The following is a 26,804-nucleotide window of genomic DNA, read 5'->3' as shown; positions in this document are numbered from 1 at the left end:
GTATTTCTTTATTCATCGCATTTATCGAGCGCTTATTCATTGTACATATTGAGTGCTTACTGTGTGCAGAGCACTGTACTAAGCACTTGGGAGAGTATTTATTCATCATAGAGTGCTTACACTGTGCAGAGCACTTTACAAGCATGTGGGAGAGTATTTATTTATTCATCATACTTACTGAGCGCTTCCTGTGTGCAGAGCACTGTACTAAGCACTTGGGAGAGTATTTATTCATCACATTTATCAAGCACTTTCAATTTGCAGAGCACTGTACTAAACACCGGGAGAGTATTCATCGTATTTATTGAGGGCTTACTGTGTGCAGAGCACTGTATTAAGCACTTGGGAGAGTATTTATTCATCATTGAGCACTTACAGTGTGCAGAGCACTTTACAAGCACTTGGGAGAGTATTTAGCATATTTACTGAGTGCTTACAGTGTGCAGAGCACTGTACTAAGCACTTGGGAGAGTATTTCTTCATTCATCGCATTTATCGAGCGCTTATTCATTGTACATATTGAGTGCTTACTGTGTGCAGAGCACTGTACTAAGCACTTGGGAGAGTATTTATTCATCATAGAGTGCTTACACTGTGCAGAGCACTTTACAAGCATGTGGGAGAGTATTTATTTATTCATCATACTTACTGAGCGCTTCCTGTGTGCAGAGCACTGTACTAAGCACTTGGGAGAGCATTTATTCATCGCATTTATCGAGCACTTACAATGTGCAGAGCACTGTGCTAAACACTGGGAGAGTATTCATCGTATTTATTGAGGGCTTACTGTGAGGGCTTAAGCGCTTAGTACAGTGCTCTGCACACAGTAAGCGCTCAATAAATATGATTGATTGATTGATTGATTGTGTGCAAAGCACTGTATTAGCACTTGGGAGAGTATTCATCATAGAGCACTTACAGTGTGCAGAGCACTTTACAAGCACTTGGGAGAGTATTTATCACATTTACTGAGCGCTTACAGTGTGCAGAGCACTGTACTGAGCACTTGGGAGAGTATTTATCCATCATAGAGCACTTACAGTGTGCAGAGCACTTTACAGCACTTGGGAGAGTATATATTTATTCATCATACATACTGAGCGCTTACTGTGTGCAGAGCACTGTACTAAGCACTTGGGAGAGTATTTTTTTATTCATCGCATTTATCGAGCGCTTATTCATTGTATATATTGAGCGCTTACTGTGTGCAGAGCACTGTACTAGGCACTTGGGAGAGTATTTATTTATTCATCATACTGAGCGCTTACTGCGTGCACAGCACTGTACTAAACACTCGGGAGAGTATTTATTCATTGTATATATTGAGCGCTTACTGTATGCAGAGCACTGTACTAAGCACTTGGGAGAGTATTTATTCCTTGTATATATTGAGCGCTTACTGTGTGCAGGGCACTGTACTAAGCACTTGGGAGAGTATTTATTTATAGTATTTACTGAGTGCTTACCATGTGCACAGCACTGTACTAAACACTTGGGAGAGTATTTATTCATTGTATTTATTGAACGCTTACTGTGTGCAGAGCACCGTGCTAATCACTTGGGAGAGTATTTATTCATCATATTTATTGAGCGCTTACTGTGTGCAGAGCACTGCACAAGCATTTGGGAGAGTATTTGTTGTATTTATTGAGCGCTTACTGTGTGCAAAGCACTGTACTAAGCGCTTGGGAGAGTATTCATTCATCGTATTTATTGAGCGCTTACTGTGTGCAGAGCACTGCACAATCATTCGGGAGAGTATTCGTTGTATTTATTGAGCGCTTACTGTGTGCAAAGCACTGTACTAAGCGCTTGGGAGAGGACAATACAACAGAGTTGGCAGACACATTCCCTGCCCTCCACAAGTGAGATAGACATTGATCTCAATAAGTAGCTCATAATGTCATTTAATCATTTTAATAATATAATTTAAATCAATAAACGCTAGTGACTGGAGAGGTTGAAGATATAAACCACAGAGAAATAATTTAAATTATAGCTTATACATTATTTATTGATCGGCGACCATTTCAATTATTTCTTGATCAATAAGTGGTTCGTAATTTGTAATTTAAATGCATTATTTTAATAGTATATTTAAATCAACACATGCTAGTGACTGGAGTGATTAAAGATATCAAGCATGACTTCATAAAGAAATAATTGAAATTATAGCTTACAAATCATTTATTGGTAAACTACCACTTCAATGATTTCTTTTTCAATAAATAGTTCACAATCTGTCATTTAAATATATTATTGGTATTGTAATGATATATTTAAATCAACGAATGCTATGGACTGGAGTGGTTAAAGACATAAAGCCTGACTTCATAGAGAAATGATTTAAATTATGCTTATAAATTATTGATAAGCGATGATTTCAGGCATTTCTTTACAAAGAGTTCATAATATACGATTTAAATCTATTAGTTTCATAATGTAATTAAAATCCATAAATGCTATTGATTGGAGTGATTAACGATATAAACCATGGCTTCATACGTAAATAATTTAAATGACAGCTTATCAATAAATGAAAATTATTTACTTTATCAGCTGTGTGACCTTGGGTAAGTCACTTCACCTCATCTGTAAAATGGGGATGAACGCTGTGAGCCCCACGCGGGACAACCTGATTTCCTTCATTCACTCAGTCAATCGTATTTATTGAGCGCTTACTGTGGGCAGAGCACTGTACTAAGCGCTTGGGAAGTACAAGTCGGCAACATGTAGAGACGGTCAATCAATCGATCAATCAATCGTATTTATCGAGCGCTTACTGTGTGCAGAGCACTGTACTAAGCGCTTGGGAAGTACAAGTTGGCAACATAGAGAGACTGTCCCTACCCAACAGTGGGCTCACAGTCTTAATCCCCATTTTGCAGATGAGGGAACTGAGGCCCAGAGAAGTGAAGTGCCTTGCCCCAAATCACACAGCCGACAAGTGGCGGAGCCGGGATTCGAACCCACGACCTCTGACTCCCAAGCCCGGGCTCTTTCCACCGAGCCACGCTGCTTCTCTAATTCTTAAATGCAATTGAATGAATGAATGGGGCCCAGGGGGGCATCAGGGGATGTTGGGGAACCCGGACGAAATGATAATAATAATAATGGCATTTATTAAGCGCTTACTATGTGCAAAGCACTGTTCTAAGCACTGGGGAGGTTACAAGGTGATCAGGTTGTCCCACGGCGGGCTCACAGTCTTCATCCCCATTTTACAGATGAGGGAACTGAGGCACAGAGAATGATGACAATGATGGCATTTGTTAAGCGCTTACTATGTGCAAAGCACTGTTCTAAGCGCTGCGGGGAATACAAGGTGATCAGGTTGTCCCACGCGGGGCTCACAGTCTTCATCCCCATTTTACAGATGAGGGAACTGAGGCACAGAGAATGATGATGATGATGGCGTTTGTTAAGCGCTTACTATGTGCAAAGCACTGTTCTAAGCGCTGTGGGGGATACAAGGTGATTAGGTTGTCCCACGTGAGACTCACAGTGTTCATCCCCATTTTACAGATGAGGGAACTGAGGCACAGAGAATGATGATGATGATGGAATTTGTTAAGCGCTTACTATGTGCGAAGCACTGTTCTAAGCGCTGCAGGGGATACAAGGTGACCAGGTTGTCCCACGGGGGGCTCACAGTCTTAATCCCCATTTTACAGATGAGGGAACTGAGGCTCAGAGAAGTTATAGGACTTGCCTAAAGTCACCCAGCTGACAATTGGCAGAGCCGGGATTTGAACCCACGACCTCTGATTCCAAAGCCCGGCCTCTTTCCACCGAGCCACGCTGCTTCTCTAATTCTTAAATACAATTGAATGGGGCCCGGAGGGCATCAGGGGATGTTGGGGGAGCTGGACAAAATGATAATAATAATGGCATTTATTAAGTGCTTACTACGTGCAAAGCACTGTTCTAAGCACTGGGGTAGATACAAAGTGATCAGGTTGTCCCACAGGGGCTCAGAGTCTTCATCCCCATTTTACAGATGAGGTAACTGAGGCACAGAGAATGATGACGATGATGATGGCATTTGTTAAGCGCTTACTATGTGCAAAGCACTGTTTTAAGCGCTGCGGGGGATACAAGGTGATCAGGTTGTCCCACGGGGGGCCCACAGTCTTCATCCCCATTTTACAGATGAGGGAACTGAGGCACAGAGAATGATGATGATGATGGCATTTGTTAAGCGCTTACTATGTGCAAAGCACCGTTCTAAGCGCTGGGGGGGATACAAGGTGATCAGGTTGTCCCACGGGGGGTTCACAGGCTTCATCCCCATTTTACAGATGAGGGAACTGAGGCACAGAGAATGATAATGATGATGATGGCATTTGTTAAGCACTTACTATGTGCAAAGCACTGTTCTAAGCGCTGGGGGGATACAAGGTGATCAGGTTGTCCTATGGGGGGCTCACAGTCTTAATTCCCATTTTACAGATGAGGGAACTGAGGCACAGAGAATGATGATGATGATGGCATTTGTTAAGCGCTTACTAAGTGCAAAGCACTGTTCTAAGCGCTGCAGGGGATACAAGGTGATCAGGTTGTCCCACGCGGGGCTCACAGTCTTAATCCCCATTTTAGAGATGAGGTAACTGAGGCGCAGAGAAGTTATAGGACTTGCCCAAAGCCACCCAGCTGACAATTGGCAGAGCCGGGATTTGAACCCACGACCTCTGACTCCAAAGCCCGGGCTCTTTCCACCGGGCCACGCTGCTTCTCTAAAGGATTAGGGGGTGACCGGGGGCCGCGGGGGAGATTGGGTGGGCCCAGTTAGACTGTGAGCCCACTGTTGGGTAGGGACCGTATATGTTGCCAACTTGTACTTCCCAAGCGCTTAGTACAGTGCTCCGCACACAGTAAGCGCTCAATAAATACGATTGATTGATTGATTGATTGATCGATTGGGCCAGGGGGAGGCTTGGGGGTGCCGCGAGCAGGGTAGGGGGGGGCATGGTACCCACCTGCAGTGAACGACGATGGGGCCGGCCTGCGCGGGGTTGAGGGTCTTGACCTTTTTGAGGAACTTGAGCATGCCGATGGGCGTGAAGGGCACCCCGAAATCCGGCCAGCTGGTGAAGTGCAGCTGCGTCACCAGCCTGGGCGCTTTGCTGGACTCGGCCGGCTGCTGCGGGCGACGGGAAACGGGTCAATCCATCAATCAATCCATCCATCCATCAATCAATCCTATTTATTGAGCGCTTACTGTGGGCAGAGCACTGGACTAAGAGCTTGGGAAATACAAGTTGGCAACATACCCAACAGGGGGCTCGCAACCCCCTCCCACCCCCATCCCCTCCACGGCCACAGGTTAGGATGGCAATAATAATAATGGTATTTGTTAATAATAATAATAATCAATCAATCAATCCTATTTATTGAGCGCTTACTGTGTGCAGAGCACTGGACTGAGCACTTGGGAAATACAAGTTGGCAACATCTAGAGACGGTCCCTACCCAACAGTGGGCTCGCAACCCCCTCTCACCCCCATCCCCTCCACGGTCACAGGGCAGCGGATGGCAATAATAATAATATAATAATAATAATAATAATAATAATAATAATGGTATTTGTTAATGATAATAATAATAATAATCAATCAATCGTATTTATTGAGTGCTTACTAAGAGCACTGGACTAAGTGCTTGGGAAATACAAATTGGCAACATCTAGAGACAGTCCCTAACAACAGTGGGCTCGCAACCCCGTCCCACCCCCATCCCCTCCATGGCCACGGGGCAGCGGATGGCAATAATAATAATAATGATAATAATGGTATTTGTTAATAATAATAATAAATCAATCAATCGTATTTATTGAGCGCTTACTGTGTGCAGAGCACTGGACTAAGCAGTTGGGAAGTACAAGTTGGCAACATCTAGAGACGGTCCCTACCCAACAGTGGGCTCACAACCCCCTCCCACCCCCATCCCCTCCACAGCTACGGGGCAGCGGACGACAATAATAATAATAATAAGAATGATAATAATAATAATAATAATAATAATAATAATAATAATAATAATGGTATTTGTTAATAATGATAATAATCAATCAATCAATCCTATTTATTGAGCGCTTACTGTGTGCAGAGCACTGGACTAAGTGCTTGGGAAATACAAGTTGGCAACAACTAGAGACGGTCCCTACCCAACAGTGGGCTCACAACCCCCTCCCACCCCCATCCCCTCCAAGGCCACGGGGCAGTGGATGGCAATAATAATAATAATAATAATAATGATAATAATAATAATAACAATGGTATTTGTTAATAATAATAATAATAATAATAATAATAATAATAAATCAATTGTATTTATTGAGCACTTACTAAGAGCACTGGACTAAGTGCTTGGGAAATACAAGTTGGCAACATATGTAGACAGTCCCTACCCAACAGTGGGCTCACAACCCCCTCTCACCCCCATCCCCTCCACGGCCACGGGGCAGCAGATGGCAATAATAATAATAATGATAGTAATAATAATAATGGTATTTGATAATAATAATAATAATAATAATAATAATAAATCGTATTTATTGAGCGCTTACTGTGCGCAGAGCACTGTACTAAGCGCTTGGGAAGTACAAGTTGGCAACATATAGAGACGGTCCCTACCCAACAGTGGGCTCATAACCCCCTCCCACCCCCATCCCTTCCACGGCCATGGGGCAACGGATGGCAATAATAATAATAATAATAATATTTGTTAATAATAATAATAATAATCAATTAATCAATCGTATTTATTGAGTGATTACTGTGTGCAGAGCACTGGACTAAGCGCTTGGGAAGTACAAGTTGGCAACGTATAGAGACGGTCCCTACCCAACAGCGGGCTCACAGTCTAGAAGGGGGAGACAGACGACAAAACCAAACATATTAACAAAATGAAATAAATAGAATAGGTATTTACAAGTAAAATAAATAGAGTAATAAATACGTAATTCAATGGTATTTGGTAATGGTACAAATAATGGTATTTGTTAAGCACTTACTATGTGCAAAGCAGTGTTCTAAGCACTGGGGAGGTTACAAGGTGATTAGGCTGTCCCACAGGGGCTCACAGCTTTAATCCCCATTTTACAGATGAGGGAACTGAGGCCCAGAGAAGTGAAGTGACTTGCCCAAAGTCACACAGCTGACAGTTGGCGGAGCCGGGATTTGAACCCGCGACCTCTGACTCCAAAGCCCAGGCTCTTTCCTCCTCCAGGAGGCCTTCCCAGACTGAGCCCCTTCCTTCCTCTCCCCCTCATCCCCCTCTCCACCCCCCCATCTTACCTCCTTCCCTTCCCCACAGCACCTGTATATATGTATATATGTTTGTACATATTTGTTACTCTATTTATTTATCTATTTTACTTGTACATATCGATTCTATTTATTTTATTTACTTAGTATGTTTGGTTTTGTTGTCTGTCTCCCCCTTTTAGACTGTGAGCCCACTGTTGGGTAGGGACTGTCTCTATATGTTGCCAACTTGTACTTCCCAAGCGCTCAGTACAGTGCTCTGCACACAGTAAGCGCTCATTAAATACGATTGATGATGATGATGATGAGCCATGCTGCTAGCATTTATTAAGCGCTTACTATGTGCTATGCACTGTTCTAAGCGCTGGGGAGGTTACAAGTTGATCAGGTTGTCCCACGGGGGACTCACAGTCTTCACCCCCACTTTACAGATGAGGGAACTGAGGCGCAGAGAAGTGAAGTGACTTGCCCAAAGTCACACAGCTGACAAGTGTGATTTGAACCCATGACCCTGCTGGCCCGCCGAGCATCCTGCTCCACACCCGGCCCTCCAGCTCCAGTGTCCCTCCTCCCGTCCCCCGCCCTTCCCCTCGACCCCGGCCTTACAATAATCACTCTGCTATTTATTAAGCGCTTCCTAGGTGCCAGGCACTGTACTAAGCGCCAGGGTGAATATGAGCAAAAATAATAATAATAATTTTGGTATTTGTTAAGCGCTTACTATGTGCCAAGCACTGTTCTAAGCACCGGGGGAGATACAAGATAATCAGGTTGTCCCACGTGGGGCTCACGAGAAGCAGCGTGGCTCAGTGGAAAGAGCCCGGGCTTTGGAGTCAGAGGTCATGGGTTCAAATCTCAGCTCCGCCACTTGGCAATCAATCAATCGTATTTATTGAGCGCTGACTGTGTGCAGAGCACTGTACTAAGCGCTTGTCAGCTGTGTGACTTTGAGCAAGTCACTTCACTTCTCTGGGCCTCCTCTGTAAAATGGGGATGAAGACTATGAGCCCCGTGTGGGACAACCTGATCACCCTGTAACCTCCCCAGCGCTTAGAACAGCGCTTTGCATGTAGTAAGCGCTTAATAAATGCCATTATTATTATTATTATTTTTAAAAAAACCAAGACCCATCCTGTTGTTGGGTAGGGATTGTCTCTATCTGTTGCCAACTTGGACTTCCCAAGCGCTCAGTACAGTGCTCTGCCCCCAGTAAGCGCTCAATAAATACGACCGAACGAATGCATCTCCCGCCACCTTTCTATAGCAAACTGGAGATTTCGGAAAGTTTCCCTGGGGAGGATCTCGAAGACGACTTCGAAGAAGAAAGCGAGGCGGGGGAACCTACCGACTGGACGCAGAATTTCCGGATGGTGTAGTCCACCAGGACCACGCAGTCTTCCACGGAAACGCGGATGTTTCCATACAGCCAGCAGCCCTGATCCGGCCAATACTGGAAGCATTTTTCCTAAGGGACGGTAATTGCCAAATTACCCGAACGAGCATCCGATTCATTTGTTCCTTCCCTTCCCCGCGGCACCTGTATATATGTTTGTATATCATCAGCATCAATCGTATTTATTGAGCGCTTACAGTGTGCAGAGCACTGTACTAAGCGCTTGGGAAGTACAAGTTGGCAACATATAGAGACGGTCCCTACCCAGCAGTGGGCTCACAGTCTAAAAGGGGGAGACAGAGAACAAAACCAAACATACTAACAAAATAAAATAAATAGAATAGATATGTACAAGTAAAATAGAATAACAAATATGTACAAACATATATCCATATATACAGGTGCAGTGGGGAAGGGAAGGAGGTAAGATGGCGAGGATGGAGGTGGGGGCGAGGGGGAGAGGAACTATATATATGCATAAATAGTTTGTATATATTTATTACTCTATTTATTTTACTTGTACATATCTATTCTATTTATTTTATTTTGTTAGTATGTTTGGTTTTGTTCTCTGCCTCCCCGTTTTAGACTGTGAGCCCACTGTTGGGTAGGGACTGCCTCTATATGTTGCCAACTTGGACTTCCCAAGCGCTTAGTACAGTGCTCTGCACGCAGTAAGCGCTCAATAAATACGATTGATTGATTGATTGATTGATTGATTTGTTGTTTGTCTCCTTCTTCTAGACTGTGAGCCCGTCGCTGGGTAAGGACTGTATATGTTGCCAACTTGGACTTCCCAAGCACTTAGTACAGTGCTCCGCACACAGTAAGCGCTCAATAAATACGACTGAATGAATGAATCTTCACCCTTTTATTACCTCCTACCTGTAATTCATCTTACGGCCCATCTCCCTCACTAGCTGGTGAGCTTACTTACTTACTAATGGTATTTATTAAGCGCTTACTATGTGCAAAGCACTGTTCTAAGCACTGGGGAGGTTACAAGGTGATCAGGTTGTCCCACGGGGGGCTCACAGTCAATCCCCATTTTACAGATGAGGGAACTGAGGCCCAGAGAAGTGAAGTGACTTGCCCAAGGTCACACAGCAGACATGTGGCAGAGCCGGGATTCGAACCCATGACCTCTGACTCCAAAGCCCGGGCTCTTCCCACTGAGCCACACTGCTTCTCTGCTAGAGGTCAGGGAGAAAGAGCATGACCTAGGGGAGAGTGCTTTGGTCTGGGAATCAGAGGACGTGAGTTCTTATCCCAGCTGCAAATTGGGGATTCAATCCCTGTTCTCTCTCCTACTTAGTCTGTGAGCCCCATGTGGGACCTGATCATTTTGTATAATAATAATAATAATAATAATAATAATAATAATAATAATAACGACGATGGTATTTGTTAAGCGCTTACTATGTGCCAATAATAATAATAATAATAATAATAATGGTATTTGTTAAGTGCTTCCTATGTGCCAATAATAATAATAATAATAATAATAATAATGATAATAATGGTATTTGTTAAGTGCTTCCTATGTGCCAATAATAATAATAATAATAATAATGGTATTTGTTAAGCGCTTACTATGTGCCAATAATAATAATAATAATAATAATAATAATAATAATAATAATAATAATAATGGTATTTGTTAAGCGCTTACTATGTGCCAACAATAATAATAATAATGATGATGATGGTATTTGTTAAGTGCTTACTATGTGCCAAGCACTTTTCTAAGCACTGGGATAGATACAAGGTGATCAGGTTGTCCCATTTGGGGCTCGCAGTCTTGATTGGAGTCAGAGGTCATGGGTTCAAATCCCTGCTCCGCCAATTGCCAGCTGTGTGACTTGGGGCAAGTCACTTCACTTCTCTGCGCCTCAGTTCTCTCATCTGTAAAATGGGGGATGTAGACTGTGAGCCCCCCCCATGGGACATCCTGATCACCTTGTAACCTCCCCAGTGCTTAGAACGGTGCCTTGCACGTAGTAAGCGCTTAATAAATGCCATTATGATTATTATTATTGATCCCCATTTTACAGTTGAGGTCACTGAGGCCCAGAGAAGTGAAGTGACTTCCCCAAGGTCACACAGCTGGCAAGTGGCTGAGCTGGGATTAGAACCCGCATCCTCTGACTCCCAAGCCTGGGATCTTTCCACTAAGCCACGCTGCTTCTCTTGTATCTATCCCAGGGCTTAGTGCAGTCCTTGACATGTAATAATTGTACCTAGGCGCTGTACTGAGCGCTGGGACGGTTTGAGAAGCAGCGTGGTTTAGTGAAAAGAGCCCGGGCTTGGAAGTCGGAGGTCATGGGTTCTAATCCCGGCTACGCCACTTCTTCTTCGATCGTATTTATTGAGCGCTTACTGTGTGCAGAGCCCTGTACTAAGCGCTTGGGAAGCACAAGTTGGCAACATATAGAGACGGTCCCTACCCAGCAGCGGGCTCACAGTCTAGAAGAAGTGACGTGACTTGGCCAAAGTCACCCAGCTGACAGTTGGCAGAGCCAGGATTAGAACCCATCATCATCAATCATATTTATTGAGCGCTTCCTGTGTGCAGAGCACTGCACTAAGCGCTTGGGAAGTACAAATTGGGAACATATAGAGACAGCCCCTACTCAACGGTGGGCTCACAGTCTAAACTCCCAAGCCCGGGCTTCTCCAAAGAGGGTGGGACCCCACTGCCCGCCGCGCCCGCCGAGCGGGGCAGAGGGAACTTGGTTGGGCAATGGCATCATTTGGAAAGAGTAAAAATAAACCAGACGGTGGGGGGAAGCCCAGAATGAAAATCACAGGACGGGAGGGAAGGGGCGGAGGCAGGGAAGGAAAGAGGAGGCCGGCTCCGCTTCCTCCTCTTCCTGTGGCTCCCACCGGGGCCACGTGAAATCCCGGCTTGGGGCTTCCTGATTTCTCAAAGCCGCTCCTTCCTGTCCTTTCCAACTTCTCTATTGACTGAGCGTGACTTAGTGGCAAGAGCCTGGCCTTGGGAGTAAGAGGACGTGGGTTCTAATCCCCGTGCCGCCACTTAGCTGTGTGACCTTGTGCAAGTCACTTCACTTCTCTGGGCCTCATCTGTAAAAATGGGGATTAAGCCTGTGAGCCCCACGTGGGACAACCTGATTACCTTGCATCTACCCCAGAGCTTAGAACAGTTGAATGAACGATTGATACGACTGAATGAATCATCATCAATTGTATTTATTGAGCGCTTACTGTGTGCAGGGCACTGTACTAAGCGCTTGGGAAGTACAAATTGGCAACATATAGAGACAGTCCCTACCCAACAGTGGGCTCACAGTCTAAAAGGGGGAGACAGAGAACAAAACCAAACATACTAACAAAATAAAATTAATAGAATAGATATGTACAAATAAAATAAATAAATAGAGTAAAAAATATGTACAAACATATATACATATATACAGGTGCTGTGGGGAAGGGAAGGAGGTAAGATGGGGGGGATGGAGAGGGGGATGAGGGAATCATCATCAATCGTATTTATTGAGCGCTTACTATGTGCAGAGCACTGTACTAAGTGCTTGGGAAGTACAAATTGGCAACATATAGAGACAGTCCCTACCCAACAGTGGGCTCACAGTCTGAAAGGGGAATGAATGACTGTGAGCCCCATGTGGGACATGGGCTCTGTCCAACCCGATTTGCCTGTATCCACCCCAGTGCTCAGTACAGTGCCTGGCACCTAATAAGCGCTTAACAGATGCCATTATTATTATTATTATTATTATTATTATTATTATTAGCATCATGCCAGGGAGCCCTGCTGCTCCTGGGTGCCCCTGACCCCTAGCCGGTCTGCTTCCTGTCCAGGGTGTGTGTCACGTCTTCCTGTGTGTGTCTCCGTGAGCCAGCACCGGGAGACACTGGCATCACGTCAAGGGGGCCCTGTCATCCCTTGACCCCAAGCCGGCCTGTTTCCTGTCAGGGCCCCCGTCCTCCCCCTGGCCTGGAATGCCCTCCCTCCGCACATCATCATCATCATCACCATCAATTGTATTTATTGAGAGCTTACTGTGTGCAGAGCACTGTACTAAGTGCTTGGGAAGTACAAGTTGGCAACATATAGAGACAGTCCCTACCCAACAGTGGGCTCACAGTCTAAAAGGGGGAGACAGAGAACAAAACCAAACATACTAACAAAATAAAATAAATAGAATAGATATATACAAGTAAAATGAATAAATAAATAAATAAGGTAACAAATATGTACAAACACATACACATATATACACATCCACCAAGCTAGCTCTCTTCCTCCCTTCTAGGCCCTACTAAGAGCTCACCTCCTCCTGGAGGCCTTCCCACACTCAGCCGCCTCCTTCCTCTCCCCCTCCTCCCCCTCTCCGTCCCCTCCGCCTTACCTCCTTCCCCTCCCCACAGCACCTGTATATATGTATATATGTTTGTACATATTTATTACTCTATTTTATTTGTACATATTTATTCTATTTATTTTATTTTGTTACTGTGTTTTCTTCTCTGTCTCCCCCTTCTAGACTGTGAGCCCACTGTAGTGTAGGGACCTGTTGGGTAGGGACCGTCTCTATATGTTGCCAACTTGTCCTTCCCAAGCGCTTAGTACAATGCTCTGCACACAGTAAGCGCTCAATAAATACGATTGAATGAAAGGGGGCCGGCCTCTTGCTGTGAGCCAGCATGGGGAGACCCCAGCATCACACGGGGTGGGTGGGGGGCATACCACCCCTGGGTGCCCCCTGACTCCGAGCCAGCCTGCTTCTTGCCAGGGGGCCGGACTCTTCCTGAGCGTGACCCCGCGAGCCAGCCGGGAGGCCCTGCCATCCCGGGGAGCCCCCCGATACCAAGCCGGCCTGCTTCCTGCCAGGGGGTCGGTCTCTTCCTGTGTGGGACACTGTGAGCAAGCACCAGGAGACCTTGGCATCATGTCAGGGGGCCCTGCCACCCTGACTCTGAGCCAGTCTGCTTCCTTTCTGGGGGCCGGCTTCTTCCAGAGCACAGCTCTGTGAGCCAGCACTGGAAGACCTTGGCATTATGCCGGGGGGGCACCCTGGGCACCACGCAGCAGACAGGTCACACACGGGAAAAGGCCGGTCCCCCGGAGGGTCTGGGCCGCTGTGGGTGGACAGAGGCAAAGATGGGGGAAGAGGGAGAGAGAAAGTGGGAGAAAGAGTGGGGGAGAAGGAGAGGGAGTGAGACAGGAAGGGAGGAAAGGAGAAAGAAGATAAGAAAATGAGAGAGAGGCTTCTCCCTTTCTAGACTGTGAGCCCGTTGTTGGCTAGGGATTGTCTCTATCTGTTCCCGAATTGTACTTTCCAAGTGCTTAATACAGTGCTCTGCACTCGGTAAGTGCTCAATAAATACGATTGAATGAATGAAGAGGGGCAGAGGGAGAGAGAGAGAGAGAAGGAGGGAGGGAGGAAATGGAGAGAGAGTGAAAGAGAAAGTGGTGAGGACAGGAAGAGAGAGACACAGAGCATAGCAAAGAGAAAGAGAAAAGGGGCTAACAAACAGATGGAGAGATGGGGCACAGAAAAACAGGAAGACAGGAGAGAGAGGAAATGGGAGAGTCAGAAGGCATGGGACAGAAAAAGAGAAAAAGACAGAGATAGAGGCAAAGAGAAAGAGAGATGGGGAGGGAGAGAGAGACAGGGAGATAGAGGAGAGGGAGGAAAGGGGAAGAGAAAGAGAAGGCAGTGAGGGACAGGAAAAGAGAGACAGAGATAAGAGGTAAAGAGAAGAAGAGAAAGGGCAGGGAGATAGAGAAAGAGAGACAGGAAAACAATCAATCAATCAATCAATCGTATTTATTGAGCGCTTACTATGTGCAGAGCACTGTACTAAGCGCTTGGGAAGTACAAATTGGCATCACATAGAGACAGTCCCTACCCAACAGTGGGCTCACAGTCTAAAAGGGGGAGACAGAGAACAGAACCAAACATACCAACAAAATAAAATAAGTAGGATAGAAATGTACAAGTAAAATAAATAAATAAATAAATAAATAAATAAATAGAGTAATAAAACAGAAAGAGAGGAGAGGGAGGAAAGGGGAGGGAATGAAAGGGAAGGCCGTGAGGGACAGGAGAAGAGAAAAGCAAAGAGAACGAGAGAAAGGGCGGGCAGAGAGACAGAGAGAAGAGAGAGGAGAAGGAGGAAAGGGGAAAGAGGAGAAAGCAATCAGAGGTGAAAAAAGAGAGACAGAGAGAGTGGCAAAGAGAAGGACAGAAGGGCCATGGAGAGAGAGACCCACAGAGACACAGGGAGATACCGAGAGAGGAGAGGGAGGGAAGGGGAGAGAGACAGAGATGGCTGTGAGGCATTGAGGGACAGGAAAAGGGAGACAAAGAAGTTAAGGAAAAGACAGAAGGGTCAGGGAGAGAGAGAGACACACAGAGAGACAGGGAGACACCGAGAGAGGGGAGGTGACAGAGAAGGCCGAGAGGGTCAGGAAGAGAGAGACAGAGTAGCAAAGAAACAGAGAAAAAGGGGCAGGGAGAGAGACAGAGAGAGAGAGACAGGCAGAGAGACAGAGAGAGAGAGATAGGGAAAGGGGCAGAAAAGTCCCTGTTTGGTTTAGACCCCGTGGGCACAATAAAAGAAATCCCTGAAGTAAAAACTGCTCATGGAAGGTTTTCATTTCTAAGTATGACCAAGTATTCCAAAAGGGGTAGCCGGATGGGGGGAAAAAAAGAGGAGATCGGAGTTAGTCATGGCTCATGATGAAAATATTGAGTCACGGCCGTATTTTTGGCAACAGCGGGGGAGAGCGCGCGAGAGAGGGGAAGGGGAAGTGGTTAATCGTGTTACCATCCCAGAGCTAGCCCTCCGCTGCTCGACAGGAAAAAGTCTCAAGAGAGAGACGAGAAACGAAGGCGGTCGATGAGATGGGCTTACCTCTTTCCTCTCTTTCAGATTGGTGAGCATGACGACAGTGGCGGACTTCTGCTCCCAAATCATTCTCCAGAAGTCGTTCACTGTCTCCTGCTTGGGGCCTGCCAACGGGAGAGGGAAAATTTTACAGTCTGCACAGATGGCCAGAAATACTAGTAGTAGTAGTAGTAGTAGCAGCAGTATCAGATGATGCAGCAATCAGTTAATCAATTGTATTTTTAAGCGCTTACTACGTCCAGAGCATTGTACTAAGTGTTTGGGAAAGTGCAATGCAATAATTATAATAATAATGATAATTATGATGGTATTTGTTAAGCGCTTACTATGTGCCAAGCACTGTTCTAAATGCTGGGGTGGATACAAGGTCATCGGGATGTCCCCCATGGGGCTCACCGTCTTCATCCTCATTTTACAGATGAGGGAACTGAGGCACAGAGAAGCGAAGTGGCTTGCGGACATGTGGTGGAGCCGGGATTAGAACCCACATCCTCTGACTCTCAAACCCGTGTTCTTACCACTAGGCCACGTGGCTACTAAGCGCTGGGGTAGATAGAAGATGATTAGGTCCCACACGGGGCTCACAGTCTAAATGGGAGGAAGAACTGAATCCCCATTTTGCAGATGAGGGAACTGAGGCCCAGAGAACCAATCGATCTGTTGTATTTATTGAGCACTTACTATGTGCAGGGCACTGTACTAAACACTTGGGAGAGGACAGTACGCAGAATTAGCAGACACGTTCCCTGCCCAGAACAAGCTACAGTCTAGAGCGGGAAGGGGCTTACCCGAAGTCATACAGCAGACAAGTGGTGGAGCCTGGATTAGAACCCAGGTCCTCTGCCTCCCATTCATTTATTCAATCATACTTATTGAGCGCTTACTGTGTGCAGAGCCCTGTACTAAGCGCTTGGGAAGTACAAATCGACAACATATAGAGACGGTTCCTACCCAACAACAGGCTCGCAGTCTAGAAGGGGGAAATCAATTTATAATAATAATAATGGCAGTTGTTAAGCGCTTACTATGTGCAGAGCACTGTTCTAAGCGCTGGGGGGGATACAAGGTGATCAAGAAGTCCCACGTGGGGCTCACAGTCTTAACCCCCATTTTACAGATGAGGTAACTGAGGCTCAGAGAAGTGAAGTGACTTGCCCAAGGTCACACAGCAGACGTGGCGGAGCGGGATTCGAACCCGTGACCTCTGACTCCAAAGCCCGGGCTCTTTTCACTGAGCCACGCTGCTTCTCTCCCAGGCCCAGGCTCTTTCCACTAGAACACACTGTTTCTCATGTAGTATTTGTGATGGTGGTAGTAGGATTTATTAAAAGCTTCCTGAGTGCACAGCACTGTACTGAGCGCCGGGCAAGGAGAGGGAGGAGGGAAATGTACCCGATCCCTGGGTTCTGGAATTTTGAGCAGGGCTCTTCTCTCAGTGAAAAAGTTCAGGAGTCTGCAGACGCCAGTTAATAATAATAACGGTGGTATTTGTTAAGCGCTTACTATGTGCCAAGCACTGTTCTAAGCGCTGGGATAGATACAAGGTGATCAGGTTGTCCCATGTAGGACTCATGTCTTAATCCCCATTTTACAGATAACAGATGCACCGAGAAGTTAAGTGACTTGCCCGAGGTCACACAGCAGACAAGTGGTGGAGCCAGGATTAGAACCCATGACCTCTGACTCCCAAGCCCGGGCTCTTTCCACTGAGCCACGCTGCTTCTCGGTTCCCGCAGTTCCGAGAGTTCTGCCATCCGGGGCGGATAGATCCCTGGTCTGGAAGGCAGAAGGTCACGGGTTCTAATCCCGGCTCTGCCAACTGTCGGCTGTGTGACTTTGGACAAGTCACCTCACTTCTCTGGGCCTCAGTTCCCTCATCTGGAAAATGGGGATGAAGACTGTGAGTCCCCAGTGGGACAACCTGATCACCTTGCAACCTCCCCGGCACTTAGAAGAGTGCTTTGCACACAGTAAGCGCTTAATAAATGCTATCATTATTATTATTATTATTATTATTATTATTATTATAAAAGTGCTTTGCACATAGTAAGTGCTTAATAAATGCCGTTATTATTATTATTATTATTTTATTATTATTATTATTATTATTATTATTATTATTATGACTCCAACTGCTACAGTCTTTTAGACTGTGAGCCCACTGTTGGGTAGGGACTGTCTCTATATGTTGCCAGTTTGTACTTCCCAAGCGCTTAGTACAGTGCTCTGCACACAGTAAGCGCTCAATAAATACGATTGATGATGATGATGAACTACTACTCTTGTAGTGGGAAACTCATAATCTCCTAGGCCTCAGGCTTGAGTAGACATACTATTTATTTTAGTTCGTTAATATGTTTTGTTTGGTTGTCCGTCTCCCCCTTCTAGACTGTGAGCCCACTGTTGGGTAGGGACCGTCTCTAGATGTTGCCAACTTGTACTTCCCAAGCGCTTAGTACAGTGCTCTGCACACAGTAAGCGCTCAATAAATACGATTGATGATGATGATGAGCCCGCTGTTGGGTAGGGACCGTCTCTAGATGCTGCCGACTTGTCCTTCCCAAGCGCTTGGTACAGTACTCTGCGCACAGTAAGCGCTCAATAAATCAATCGATCGTATTTGCGCACCTGTATATATGTATATATGTTGGTACATATTTATTACTCTATTTATTTATTTATTTTACTTGTACATATCTATTCTATTTATTTTATTTTGTTAGTATGTTTGGTTTTGTTCTCTGTCTCCCCCTTTTAGACTGTGAGCCCACTGTTGGGGAGGGACTGTCTCTAGATGTTGCCAATTTGGACTTCCCAAGCACTTAGTACAGTGCTCTGCACATAGTAAGCGCTCAATAAATACGATTGATGATGATCGATGATGATTTGCCCTCTCAAAAATAAACACATACATAAATGAATAAATAAATAATAAACAAACAAATGGTAAATAAATAATAAATAAACAAACAATGAATAAACAAATAATAAATAAATAAGTAAATAAATAAATAAATAAATAATAATAAATAAACAAACAATGAATAAATGAACAAATAATAAATAAATAAGTAAATAAGTAAATAAATCAATAACAATGAATAGACAAACAATGAATAAATAAACAAATAATAAATAAATAAGCAAATAAATAAATAAGTAAATAAATAACAATGAATAGACAAACAATGAATAAATAAACAAATAATAAATAAATAAGCAAATAAGCAAATAAATAAATAAGTCAATAAATAAATAAATAAATAAATAAATAAGTAAATAAATAAATAATAAACACACAATAAATAAATGAATGATAAATGCTAGGTAAATAAATAAATAAATGATAAACAAACAACAAATAATAAATAATAAATAAATAAATAAATAAGTAAATAAATAAATAATAAACACACAATAAATAAATAAATGATAAATGATAAGTAAATAAATAACTAAAGAAGAAACAAACAATAAATAAATAAATGATAAATAGGTAAGCAAATGATAAATAAATAGACAAATAATAAATAAATGAACAAATAATAAATAAATAAACAAATGATAAATAAATAAATAATAAATAAATAAATAATAAACAAACAAACAATAAATAAATAAATGACAGATGAATTAACAAATGATAGATAAACAAATGATAAATAAATAAATAAATAAATAAATAAATAAATAAATGAATAAATAAGTAATCTCAAATAAATACGATTGCATGAATGAATACTTGGATCTTCGGGTGGAATATTAGGATACCTGATGTCCGATGAAGAAGTGATTTCACCTTTTGAGCTATCTAACGCTTTAGAGTTGCCTTACCTTGAGCTGCTATGAATTTATTCTTTTCTTTGTAGCCCTAGAGAAATAAAACGGACTCTGGTGAGCGCCAGGAGGGTTTCAGATGGGGGCTTCCTCCCTCTCCTTCACCCGCCCGCCCATCCCCAAGCCGGGGACCCCCTCTCCTGGGGCCCCTCCTAACCTGGAGGCCCCTCAAAGTCAGGGGTCCCTTCCCCCAACCCTACTGTCATCATCATCATCATCAATCGTATTTATTGAGCGCTTACCGTGCGCAGAGCACTGTACTAAGCGCTTGGGAAGTCCAAGTTGGCAACATATAGAGACAGTCCCTGCCCAACAGTGGGCTCACAGTCTAAAAGTCCACTGTAAAAGCACACTGTCCTCTTCCAAGCGCTCAGTACAGTGCCCTGCACACAGCAAGCGCTCCATAAATACCACTGAGAAACAGCACGGGCTTGGGAGTCTGAGGTCATGGGTTCAAATCCCAGTTCTACCAATCATCAGCTGGGTGACTTTGGGAAAGTCACTTCACTTCTCTGGGCCTCAGTTCCCTCATCTCTGAAATGGGGATGAAGACTTTGAGCCCCACGTGGGACAATCTGATCACCTTGTATCCTCTCAAGCGCGAGCCCACCATTGGGTAGGGACTGTCTCTATATGTTCATCATCATCATCAATCGCATTTATTGAGCGCTTACTGTGCGCAGAGCACCGTACTAAGCGCTTGGGAAGTCCAAGTTGGCAACATATAGAGACAGTCCCTACCCAACAGTGGGCTCACAGTCTAAAAGTCCACTGTAAAAGCACACTGTCCTCTTCCAAGCGCTCAGTACAGTGCTCTGCACACAGCAAGCGCTCCATAAATACCATTGAGAAACAGCACGGGCTTGGGAGTCTGAGGCCATGGGTTCAAATCCCAGTTCTGCCAATCGTCAGCTGGGTGACTTTGGGCAAGTCACTTCACTTCTCTGGGCCTCAGTTCCCTCATCTGTGAAATGGGGATGAAGACTCTGAGCCCCACGTGGGACAATCTGATCGCCTTGTATCCTCTCAAGCGCGAGCCCACCATTGGGTAGGGACTGTCTCTATATGTTCATCATCATCATCAATCGTATTTATTGAGCACTTACTGTGTGCAGAGCACTGTACTAAGCACTTGGGAAGTACAAGTTGGCAACATATAGAGACAGTCCCTACCCAACAGTGGGCTCACAGTCTAAATGAAAAATATGTTGCCAACTTATACTTCCCAAGCGCTTAGTACAGTGCTCTGCACACAGTAAGCGCTCAATAGATACGATTGATTGATTGATTGATTGATTGCTTTGCACGTTGTAAGCGCTTAACAAATGCCATCATCATCATCATCATCTTTTAGACTGTGAGCCCAATGTTGGGTAGGGACTGTCTCTATATGTTGCCAATTTGTATTTCCCAAGCGCTTAGTACAGTGCTCTGCACATAGTAAGCGCTCAATAAATATGATTGATTGATCTTCTGCCTCACTCATCAATCCAGCTTCCATAGTCCCTCTGGCTTCTCATTTTCATTTTCTTCACTTCCTTTCTCCCCGGGCTTTTAGGTCCCGTGGCTTTTGGGGGCGGGGGCATATGTGTGTGTGTGTGTGTGTGTGTGTGTGTGTGTGTGTGTGTGTGTGTGTGTGTGTGTGTGTGTGTGTTTGCCTGTTATATCCATCGTGGGGTGGACTTCAAGACTGTGAGCCCATTGGGTAGGGATTGTCTCTATTTGTTGCTTCATTGTACTCTCCAAGTGCTTAGTACAGTGCTCTGCACACTGTAAGCGCTCAATAAGTACGACTGGATGAATGAGTTGAACCCCACATCTCAATTGGATCGTCCTCTCCCAAGCGCTTAGTGCAGTGTTCTGCACAGAGTAAGCTCTTGATAAATGCAGCAGGTCTTGGTGTGGTGCTCATAGACAAGATGAGTGTGTGTGTGTGTGTGTGTGTTTGTGTGTGCACACAAACCCATGTCTACGGTGAGACTGACAGACAGAGAGACTGTCTCCCCGTTTTAGACTGTGAGCCCACTGTTGGGTAGGGACCGTCTCTACATGTTGCCAACTTGGACTTCCCAAGTGCTTAGTACAGTGCTCTGCACACAGTAAGCGCTCAATAAATATGATTGATGAAGATGAGAGAGAGAGAGTGTGTGTGTGTGTTGTATCCATTGTGGGGTGGGACACCGGGTGAGCTGAGTTCCACACGCCGATTGCATTGTGTCCTTTCCCAAACACTAAGTGGTACAGTGCTCTGCACGGAATTAAGCACTTAATAAATACAGCAATTCTGGTTAGGGGCTCCTTGGATGAGTTGGGCAATAATAATAATAATAATAATAATAATAATAATAATAATAACAATAATAACAATAATAATAATACTAATAATAATAATGGCATTTGTTAAGCGCTTACTATGTGTAAAGCACTGCTTCGTCCCACACGGGGCTCACAGTCTTAATCCCCATTTTCCAGATGAGGTCACTGAGGCTCAGAGAAGTTAGGTGACTAGCCCAAGGTCACGCAGCAGACTTGTGGCGGAGCCGGGATTCGAACCCATGACCTCTGGCTCCAAAGCTCTTTCCACTGAGCCACGGGATGGTGGTGGGGTGTGTGTGTGTGTTGGTGTGTCTGTATGTTCTAGGGGGCGAGGGGCTACCCTCAATCCCCAAGGGTGGGTAGTACCTCCTTCCCTTCCCCACAGCACCTGTATATATGTATATATGTTTGTACATATTTTTTACTCTATTTATTTATTTATTTATTTTATTTGTACATATCTATTCTATTTATTTTATTTTGTTAGTATGTTGGGTTTTGTTCTCTGTCTCCCCCCTTTTAGACTGTGAGCCCACTGTTGGGTAGGGACTGTCTCTATATGTTGCCAATTTGTACTTCCCAAGCGCTTAGTACAGTGCTCTGCACATAGGAAGCGCTCAATAAATATGATTGATTGATTGATTGATCGATTGACTGAGCGTCCGCTCTGCCACAGACAACTCATTTGACACCTCTGGCTCTCCGAATTCTTGTCCGGGAAATTCATCCAATCATATTTATTGAGCGCTTACTGTGTCCGGAGCATTGGATACGATTGATTGATTGGACTAAGCACTTAGCTTGGGAAATGGGGGCGAACTACCTATCCTCCCTCCCTCTTTTCATTCATTCATTTCATTCATTCAACCGTATTTATTGAGCGCTTACGGTGTGCAGAGTACTGGACTAAGCGCTTGGGAAGTCCAAGTTGGCAACATCTAGAGACAGTCCCTACCCAACAGCGGGCTCACAGTCTTGAAGGGGGAGACGGGCAACAAAACAAAACATAGTAACAAAATAAAATAAATAGTAGAATAAATATGTACAAATAAAATAAATAAATAGAGTAATAAATATATCAACAAAATAAAATAAATAATAGAATAAATATGTACAAATAAAATAAATAAATAGATAAATAAATAATAAATACTCTAAATAAGTAGAGTAATAAATACGCACACACACACATATGCCCCTTCCTTCCTCTCCCCCTCGTCCCCGTCTCCATCTCCCCATCTTACCTCCCTCCCTTCCCCACAGCACCTACACATATGTATATATGTTTGTACATATTTTTTTACTCTATTTATTTATTTATTTAATTTATTTGTACATATCTATTCTATTTATTTTATTTTGTTGGTATGTTTGGTTTTGTTCTCTGTCTCCCCCTTTTAGACTGTGAGCCCACTGTTGGGTAGGGACTGTCTCTATATGTTGCCAATTTGTACTTCCCAAGCGCTTAGTACAGTGCTCTGCACATAGTAAGCGCTCAATAAATACGATTGATGATGATGATGACATATGTATATATATATATGTATATATGTATATACATATGTGTGTGTGCGTATTTATTACTCTATTTATTTATTTTATTTGTACATATTTATTCTATTATTTATTTTATTTTGTTAATATATTTATTACTCTATTTATTTTATTTGTACAGATTTATTCTATTATTTATTTATTATACAGGTGCTCTTCGACTGCAGGCTCCACCCCAGCACTCGCCACAGTGCTTGGCACCCAGAAGTCAGGAAAATACCAACATAGGATGGGGGGCTGAGAGGGAGGAGGGCAGGAGGAAGGGAATAATAATAATAATGCTGGCATTTCTTAAGTGCTTACTATGTGCTGAGCACTGTTCTAAGCACTGGGACAGATGCAAAGTGATCAGGTTGTCCCACGTGGGGCTCACAGTCTTCATCCCCATTTTACAGATGAGGGAAGTGAGGCCCAGAGAATAATAATAATAATAATGCTGGCATTTGTTAAGTGCTTACTTGAGCACTGTTCTAAGCACTGGGACGGATGCAAAGTGATCAGGTTGTCCCACGTGGGGCTCACAGTCTTCAGCCCCATTTTACAGATGAGGGACGTGAGGCCCAGAGAAGTCAAATGACTTGCCTAAAGTCACACAGCTGATCAGTGGCAGAGCCGGGATTCGAACTCATGACTGCTGACTCCCAAGCCTGGGCTCTTTCCACTGAACCATGCTGCTCCTCAAGGGAAGGAAGGAGGGAGGTAAGGAGGCACTGAGCTCTAGGACTCCACCATCCCAAGCCTAGCATGGCTTCCCGACGCACCCCTTCAGGGAAAAAGTCCAACCCCGCTGCCTGACAATAATAACCATAATTATAATAATAATAATTAGGGTATTTGTTAAGCGCTTACTATGTGCCAGGCACTGTACTGAACTCTGAGGTGGAATCAAGCAAATTGGGTTGGACACAGTCCCTGTCCCGCGTGAGCCTCACAGTTTTCATCCCCAGATGAGGCAACTGAGGCCCAGAAAAGTTAAGTGGCTTGCCCAAGGTCACACAGCAGACAAGCGGCGGAGTCGGGATTAGAACCTATGACCTTCTGACTCCCAGGCCCGCGGTAATAATAACAATAATAATAATAATGGTATTTGTTAAGCGCTTACTATGTGCAAAGCACTGTTCTAAGTGCTGGGTCTAGCCATTACTCATTCATTCATCCATTCAATCGGATTTATTGGAGCTTTTCATGGAGCTCCCGGGCTTTGGAGTCAGAGGTCATGGGTTCGAATCCCGGCCCCCCCACATGTCTGCTATGTGACCTTGGGCAAGTCACTTCACTTCTCTGAGCCTCAGTTACCTCATCTGGAAAATGGGGATTAAGACTGTGAGCCCCCCGTGGGACAACCTGATCACCTTGTATTCCCCGCAGCGCTTAGAACCGTGCTCTGCACATAGTAAGCGCTTAACAAATGCCATTATTATTATTATTATTATTTATTGAGCGCTTACTGTGTGCAGCGCTTGGGAAGTACAAGTCGGCAACATATAGAGACGGTCCCTACCTAACAAAGGGCTCACAGTCTAGATGGGGAAGCAGCGTGGCTCAGTGGAAAGAGCCCGGGCTTTGGAGTCAGAGGTCATGGGTTCAAATCCTGGCTCTGCCAACTGTCAGCTGTGTGGCTTTGGGCAAATCACTTCACTTCTCTGGGCCTCAGTTACCTCATTTGTAAAATGGGGATGAAGACTGTGAGCCCTCCGTGGGACAACCTGATCACCTTGTAACCTCCCCAGCTCTTAGAACAGTGTTTTGCCCATAGTAAGCGCTTAATAAATGCCATTATTATTATAGACAACAAAACAAAACATTATGCCACGCCGCTTCTCCCTGATGCCTACCGATGCCCACCCTGCCTGGGGAGGAGGGGCCGCCCAGCTCACTCACGTCTATGTAGGAGGCATTGATGTAGTCGGAGCAGGGGACGCCGTCCAGGGAGGCCAGGATCACCCGGGAATGGTCATCTGCGAAGACAGGAGGAGGCCGTGAGAAGTGGAAGGGAAGGGGTGCCGACATCCTTACCTCACGATGGATCGCGGCCTCGGGAATTACTGAGGGCCTGTGGCTGGAAAGAGCCATTTCATGGAATGACAGGGTGAGAGGGAGGGAGAGAGAGAGAGACAGAGAAAAAGGAAAGAGAGAGAGAGAGGCAGAGAAAGAGACAAAGGAGAGAGACAGAGACAAAAAGAGAAAAAAAGAAAGAGGAGAGTGATAGAGAGACAGAGAGAAAAAAGAGAGAAGGGGTGAGACTGGGCCAAAGAGACAGAGAGGGGAGTGAGACAGAGATAAAGACAGAGACAGAATGATTAAGAGAAAAAGAAAGAGGAGTGATCTAGAGATAGACAGTGATAAAGAGAAAAAGGGAAGGGGTGAGACAGAGAAAGACAGGGGACAGAGATAAAGAGAGAGGAGAGTGAGACAGAGATAAAGACAGAGTCAGAAAGAGAAAAGGAAACAGAAAGAGGAGAGTGATATAGGGACAGAGAGAGATAGAGAGAAAAAGAGAGTGGGTGAGATGGAGAGAGACAGGGAGGCAGAAGAAGAGAGAGGAGAGTGAGATGGAGATGTATATATGTATATATGTTTGTACATATTTATTACTCCATTTATTTTACTTGTACATATCTATTCTATGTATTTTATTTTGTTAGTATGTTTGGTTTTGTTCTCTGTCTCCCCCTTTTAGACTGTGAGCCCACTGTTGGGTAGTGACTGTCTCTATATGTTGCCAATTTGTACTTCCCAAGCGCTTAGTACAGTGCTCTGCACATAGTAAGCGCTCAATAAATACGATTGATGATGATGATGGAGATGAACACAGGGAAAGAAAGAGAAAGAGAAAGGAGACTGAGACAGAGACAAAGAAAAATACAGGAGAATGAGACTGAAATAATAATAATAATTATTATTACGCTATTTGTCAAGTGCTTACTACATGCCAGGTACTATACTAAGCGCTGGGGTGGATACAAACAAATCAGGTTGGATACAGTCCTTCTCCCTTGTGGGGCTCACAGTCTGGACCCCCATTTTACAGGTGAGGTAACTGAGGCCCAGAGAAGTGAAGTGACTTGCCCAAGTCACACAGCAGACTAGTGGGAGAGCTGGGACTAGAACCCGTGACCTTCTGACTCCCGGGCCCAGGCGCTATCCACTGTGCCATAAGAGAGGAGAATGAGAAAGCTAGAATCAATCAATCAATCGTATTTATTGAGCGCTTACTGTGTGCAGAGTACTGTACTAAGCACTTGGGAAGTACAAGTTGGCAACATATAGAGACGGTCCCTACCCAACAGTGGGCTCACAGTCTAGAAGGGGGAGACAGAGAAAAAAAACAAACATATTAACAAAATAAAATAGAATAGATATGTACAAGTAAAATAAATAAATAAATAAAAAGAGATAGAGAGCAGAGGGAGATAGAGAGCAGATGGAGATAGAGTCAGGAGAGAGAGGAAAAAGACAGAGGTGAAACAGAGACAGAAAGAGAAAGAAATGAAGAGAGAGAAGAGTAAGACAGAGATAGAGAGAGGAAGAGAAAG

At 44.4% G+C, this 26,804-nt stretch overlaps 1 protein-coding gene across 5 annotated transcripts in view; it reads right to left on the bottom strand.

Annotated features, from left to right (window-relative positions):
* The window catches only part of PTPRE (protein tyrosine phosphatase receptor type E), a 212,236-nt gene that overhangs the window by 67,455 nt on the left and 117,977 nt on the right, over positions 1 to 26,804 (bottom strand). For 4 of the 5 annotated variants that reach the window (XM_038743959.1, XM_038743961.1, XM_038743962.1 and 1 more), the window contains 5 exons: positions 25,150 to 25,226; positions 19,396 to 19,432; positions 15,568 to 15,665; positions 8,614 to 8,733; positions 4,980 to 5,143 (listed from right to left, as the gene is read on the bottom strand). In XM_038743959.1, the coding sequence (XP_038599887.1) occupies positions 4,980 to 5,143; positions 8,614 to 8,733; positions 15,568 to 15,665; positions 19,396 to 19,432; positions 25,150 to 25,226 (496 nt within the window). The remainder of the gene's footprint in view (positions 1 to 4,979; positions 5,144 to 8,613; positions 8,734 to 15,567; positions 15,666 to 19,395; positions 19,433 to 25,149; positions 25,227 to 26,804) is intronic. The other variant, XM_038743960.1, reaches the window with a different exon arrangement.

The sequence above is a fragment of the Tachyglossus aculeatus genome, chromosome 3 (genome assembly GCF_015852505.1).
Source record: "Tachyglossus aculeatus isolate mTacAcu1 chromosome 3, mTacAcu1.pri, whole genome shotgun sequence".
NCBI classification, from domain to species: Eukaryota; Metazoa; Chordata; class Mammalia; order Monotremata; family Tachyglossidae; genus Tachyglossus; species Tachyglossus aculeatus.
Note: the sequence above shows the minus strand (reverse complement) of the source record. Positions and strands in the feature narration are given on the sequence as shown.